This window comes from Colobus angolensis, unplaced genomic scaffold, assembly GCF_000951035.1.
Source record: "Colobus angolensis palliatus isolate OR3802 unplaced genomic scaffold, Cang.pa_1.0 Scaffold90, whole genome shotgun sequence".
NCBI classification, from domain to species: Eukaryota; Metazoa; Chordata; class Mammalia; order Primates; family Cercopithecidae; genus Colobus; species Colobus angolensis.
Window position 1 is genome coordinate 5,025,267 of NW_012122932.1, and position 6,092 is coordinate 5,031,358.

The window sequence follows — 6,092 nt, forward strand, 5'->3', positions numbered from 1 at the left end:
GCGCCCCGCCAATTTTTTGTATTTTTAGTAGAGACAGGGGTTTCACTGTGTTGGCCAGGCTGGTCTCGAACTCCTGAACTCGTGATTCACCCGCCTCGGCCTCCCAAAGTGCTGGGATTACAGGCATGAGCCACTGCCCCCGGCCTATTATGATTATTATTTACAGCTGAGATGAGGTTTGGACAGGGGAGAGCTTAAAAGGGATATATTTACCATCCTGCACTGGGGGCCTGAAAACAAACCGTAGGAATCAAGACAGAAGTTTGGCACTGGAGGAAGGCCTTGGGCTGAGGGGTGCATGTTAACTGCACTGGCTTCCTCGGTCTGGTGCTATTTCTGAATATGCTCCTCTGGCTTGGACTGCATTTAGTGAGGAAAAGGGGAGTCCACAGAGAGGACGCCACGGTCCTGCTCTTCTGGCATTTGCTCAGACCACACGTGGAGACTGTGTCTGTCTAAGACAGACGGGTGGGCGCCAGAGCCTAGCTAGGCCTGGAAAATCAGAACTTAGGAGGAAAGGCTGAAGGAACTGGGGGTGATCCGCCTTGAGAAGAGACAGCTCCGGAGGGATGTGACTGCCCTCAAATATCTGAATAGGCAGAGAGGGTCCTGATGGGAAGAATTGGGCCTAGCAGGCGCTGTGTGAGTCACAAGCCATTAACAGACATTCTGGAGTTCCCCGCCAGGCAGGACTGCCCTATCTCCTGGGCCCTCAGACCCTGCCTGCCCAGCCATTTGAAACCTGCAGCAGACATTCAGTCCTGGCAGGCAGCTTCCAGGCTGGGCCACTCAGGTTGCATCTCCCAGTGATCTCATGCCTCAAGTATGACAGCAAGGCACATTCCCACCAGCAGAAAGAGGGTCTTAGGGAGCCCTGCACCCAGACCTCTTCTGAGGGAGAAAGAGCAACTGAGGCATAGAGAAGAGAAACAGCAGTTTGGGTGGCCAAGATGTGCTCAGCTTCCCGGGCCCTGGGCTCCCAGTCAAGGGCCTGACTGTGGGCCTTGCATGGCTTGGACACCACCCAGCCTGTTCCTGTGAGGCCTGGCTGTTGCCACCAAAACTGGGGTGGTCCAGGCAGAAATGCTTTCCTGGCTGGGACCCAGGCCCTGGCCCGAGGTTTGTCTTTCCACCCCAGAGGCAAGCACTATCCTCTTCCCACTGGTCCCAGGCTGCTGGAAAAACAACGCAAGCAATGATTTTTATTTTTCTTAAAATTAACAAACAGTATTAAGGCCAGGTGTGGTGGCTCATGCCTGTAATCCCACTTTGGGAGGCCAAGGCAGGCAGATCACTTGAGGTCAGAAGTTCAAGACCAGCCTGGCCAACATGGTGAAACCTCGTTTCTACTAAAAATACAAAAATTAGCTGGGCTTGTTGGCACACACTTATAATCCCAGCTACTCAGGAGGCTGAGGTGGGAGAATCGCTTGAACCTGGGAGGCAGAGGTTTCAGTGTGCCGAGATCGTTCTACTACACTCTAGCCTGAGTGACAGAGCAAGACCCTGTCTCAAAACAAAACAAAACAGTATTATTAAAATCACATACATAGGTTTTTAAAAAATGTTAGGCAAATAAATGTAGAGCCCCTTTGCTCATCATCCTTCAATCCCAGTTGCCTTCCCAAGGTAACATGGTTGTCAGGCTGGTCTATATGGGCTCAGAACATTTTGTGTGGGCAACGGCATGCCTGTAGGGGGAATGATGTGTGTGTGTGTGTGTGTGTGTGTGTTTTAATACTTTGCGTTTAATTCTATTAACTTGCTTTTTTTACTCAACATTATGCTTTCGAAATCTACCATACTAATATGTAGAGCTCTAGTTCCTTTTAAGCTGCTGTCTAGTTTTCTTTTTCTTTTTTTTTTTTGGCAGGGTGGGGCAGAGTTTCACTTTTGTGGCCCAGGCAATGGCACAATGTCAGCTCACTGCAACCTTTACCTCTCAGGTTCAAGCAATTCTCCTGCCTCAGCCTCCCAAGCAGCTGGGATTTCAGTCACCCACCACCATGCCCAGCTAATTTTTGTATTTTTACTAGAGATGGGGTTTCACCATGTGGGCCAGCCTGGTCTTGAACTCCTGACCTCAGGTGATTGGCCCGCCTCGACATCCCAAATTGTTGGGATTACAGGCGTAAGCCATTGTGCCCAGCCTGCTGTATAGTTTTCTATCGTGTGAACATGCTCTACCTGTCTTGCCCATTTCTCTGCTAGTGGGCATACGGGTGGTTTCTGATTTGTCACTAATGTGCTGCTGAGGTCTGCATCCCAGTGCCTACACGCCTGTGCTTCCCTAAGCCATATGCTCGGAGGTGGAGATGCGGGGTGACATAGCTCACACATTTCAGGTTACAAAGATCCTGCCACATTGCCTTCTGCGGTGGCAGCACTGGCTTACCCTCTAACCAGCGGCACGCTGTGAAACTTTTCCCCGCCACCTCACCAACTTTGCCCCGTTATCAAATGATTTCATTGTGCCAGTGTCCTGGAGGAGAAATGTCATGTCTGTTGTAATCTGCATTTTCCCCCTGATTTTCAGTGCTCTTTCTAATGCTCTCTTCTCTCTCTAGTTTTGGGCCTTTTGTCCTAAGGGGAGCTTACTGAAGGGGAGTCTAGAGTCTTGCCTAGGACAAGTCAATTCTGGCTCTATCAGCTTCATTTCTATTGCTAAGCAACGAGCCACCCACGTAGGTGCAGACTTGGAAATGGGCAAAGTTGAAAAAACCTCTTAAGAGGTACAGAATCGCTGGGCACGGTGGCTTATGCCTGCAATCCCAGCACTTTGGGAGGCCAAGGTGGGCAGATCATGAGGTCAGGAGTTCGAGACTAGCTTGTCCAACATGGTGAAACCCCATCTCTACTAAAAATATAAAAATTAGCCAGGTGTGGTGGCACACACCCATAATCCCAGCTACTCAGGAGGCTGAGGCAGGAGAATTGCTTGAACCTGGGAGGCAGAGGTTGCAGTGAGCCGAGATCACACTACTGCACTCCAACCTGGGCGACACAGCAAGACTCCGTCTCAAAAAAAAAAAAAGATGTACAGAATCTTGCTGTATAGAAGGGAAAACTGAGGCTCAGAGAGCAGCAGGGAGGGGCCCATACATGGTGACCCACATGTCAGTATACTGCTGTCCCTGTTCCACACAGCCCACCTCTCCTGCTGCTCTCTTTCTCCAGGACCCCAGTGCCATTTGGAGGACCCCTCGTGGGGGGCACTTTTCCCAGGCCAGGCACCCCCTTCATCCCGGAGCCCCTCAGTGGCTTGGAACTCCTCCGCCTCAGACCCAGCTTCAACAGAGTGGCCCAGGGCTGGGTCCGTAACCTCCCAGAGTCCGAGGAGCTGTAGCCCAAGCCTGCATCTTCAGTTCCCCAGTCTTGGGGGCCTGGTAACATCCGGAACCAAGACTTGCGGACAGCACTTCACAGTTTAAGAAGGGCCTTCACACACAAAACCTGATTGCAAATGGCCTCAGAGGTCACAAAGTTCAGTAGTCCCAAAACATGGGTGTGCTTCAAAATTACCTGGGGATGTTGTTCTGAATACAGATGACTGGACTATCCCAGACTTGCAGCATCAGAGTCTCCTAAGTTGAGGAATCTGTATTACTAATAGCAACCAGGGCCGGGTGTGGTGGCTCATGCCTGTAATCCCAGCACTTTGGGAGGCCAAGGTGGGAGGATCACCTGAGGTCAGGAGCTTGAGACCAGCCTAGCCAAAATAGTGGAACTCCGTCTTTACTAAAAATACAAAAATTAGCCAGACATGGTGGTGCATGCCTGTAATCCCAGCTACTTAGGAGGCTGAAACAGGAGAATCACTTGAACTGGGAGGCAGAGGTTGCAGTGAGCCGAGATTGCGCCACTGCACCCCAGCCTGGACAACAGAGTGAGACTCCTTCTAAAAAACAAAATAATAAAATAAAAGAAATAGCAATCAGTACTCCAGGTGATTCCAGCATAAATTTTCCATGGTTTGTGTCATTAGGAGTCCACATCCACACCTCTGCTCTTCCCTGTTCCTGCAGTGTACACTCCCCCGGTGACAGGGTGCTACTCACTGGCACCCCATCTTCCTGTGAATAACTCAAATAATTAGAAAATGTTGCTTTTACTGAGAGGCAGTTGGTCTTCATCTATTCATGCTCTAAACACTTCCTAAGCACTGACTGTGTGCTAGACACTGTGCCAGGCCCGGGCCTCGAGGAGGAAAAGACAGTAGGGAAGACAGATTTATAGAGCATGAAATCATAATTTTCCCTAAAGCATGCTTATTGACAATTGAGGAACAAAGTGTTGTGGGGCAGAGGAAGGAGTCCCTCACCCTAGGTGTGGGATGGGATTCCAGAAGCTTCCTGGAGGATTTGAGTGGGACCTTGGAGGAGGTGTGAGAGTCCAGGAAGAGAAGGGGGTGTGAGGGGGAGGGTATTCCTGGAAAGTGGACCAGCATGTGCAAAAATGTGGAACTGAGCACAGGTGCAGGGTGTTCTGCAGAGGGGAGAGGGCTGCGCTAGAGGAGCCGGTGAGGGCCAGTGTGGGGTGGACCTCACTAAGGAAAAGGGGAAGGTTTTAGTGCTGGGTCTTGCTGGGTGCTGTGTGGGGCGTATATTGGAGGAGGATAATGCCGGAAGCCAGGAAGCCTGCAAGGGATGAGGCCATGGGAATGGAGAGAAGGGGCCGCCTGCTGGGCACCTTACAGGACAGGTGCAAAGTGGGGTGCTTATTAAGATTCCTTCTTTCCACTGTCCATTTTGAGCAGGCTGCTTAAAGTGGTGGTGGTGGTGGTGATGATGATGATGATAGCAGCTTTATATTGAGTGCCTCAGTGCTTGGGCTGGTGGTAGGTTCTCTACATATCTTATTTCTAATTCTCACAACAACCCTGAGAGCAAGATATTGTCCCAATTTTACAGATGTGGATATTTAGGCTCAAAAGGAGGAAGTGACTTGTCCAGGGGCAGAGACCAAATGGAAATCTGATTCCAGTGGATGTCTGTTTTCTCTGCACTGGGTGGTCAATGCCCACTCGCTCTGAAATCATCTGATTGTGGTGCCCTGCCTTGGAGTTTGGAAGTTGAGTGTAGGCTTTGGAGTCAGACTGGCTGGACTGGGTTCTAACTCTGCCACTGCTAGCCGGGTGAACTTGAGCAAATCATTTCACATCTCTGAGCCTCTATTTCTCCATCTGTAAGATGAGGACAAGTATAAAACCTCCTTTATGGGTTTGTTGTGAACACAGTGCAGGACACATTTATAATAAGAGCTCAGTCAATGGTAGGTTTCATGCAACTGCTGCTCTAGGCTGGAAAAGTTGTTTGGGAACTAGATGCAGCATGAGAAGCTGGCTGCTAAGATGTCACTGGGGGTCAGTAAAGCTGAAGCCTGAAGAAAAGCCTCTCATTGCTGTAGAGCTCTCCCTGCCTCTCTCTCTGGGAGCAATGTGGAAGGTCAGGAGTCCAGCCCATTCCCAGGGTGCATGGGATAATGACTGTATTTTCCTTTTGCTCTGGAGTTTCACTCCCCTTCTGGGTCCCAAGGGCCCAATGGCCTGACTTTTAGAATTGCTTGCAGTTGGTGTTTTCTCTTGAATTTGGGGGCTGCCATTGAAAGCCAGGTTTCCATGTGCTGAGGAGCAGCCATTCAAGAGTCTGAAAAGTAGACAAAAGGACTCCGATTGCCTTGGGTTGGTTCTGCTGTGCTCTGGAAGGTAACTGTAGCCACCGGGTAAGAAAAGGAGCCTGGTGGGGAGACCACTGCACCCAAAAACAAATCCTTTCTTTTTCTGAGAGTGTGACTTTTTCTGGTGTTGTAAAAAAAAAAAAAAAGAATGCTCATTGTAAAAATAAAATAATAATAATAAGCAGCAAGGAGTAAAATGTGAAAGTGTCTGCCCACATAGCCCTCCCATGCACATATGTACCCCTTCCTACCTTCCTGTCTCTGCCATTCCTACACACCAGAGGTAACCACTGATGACAATTCGGTCCTTCTAGAATTGTGGAATTATTTGAATGGATAAATGTGTGCATGTGTATATAGATGCACACCCACATAGGCATGTCTTTGTTTTAATGGAATCATACTATATGGATTGT

General features: G+C 49.6%; 1 protein-coding gene across 2 annotated transcripts in view; it reads left to right on the forward strand.

Annotated features, from left to right (window-relative positions):
• Positions 1-5,860, forward strand: part of MYOZ3 (myozenin 3) — a 19,330-nt gene extending 13,470 nt beyond the window's left edge. For both annotated transcript variants that reach the window (XM_011931597.1, XM_011931598.1), the window contains exon 7: positions 3,178-5,860. In XM_011931597.1, the coding sequence (XP_011786987.1) occupies positions 3,178-3,346 (169 nt within the window). In that variant the 3' untranslated portion in view covers positions 3,347-5,860. The remainder of the gene's footprint in view (positions 1-3,177) is intronic.
• The last annotated feature ends 232 nt before the right edge of the window (positions 5,861-6,092 follow it).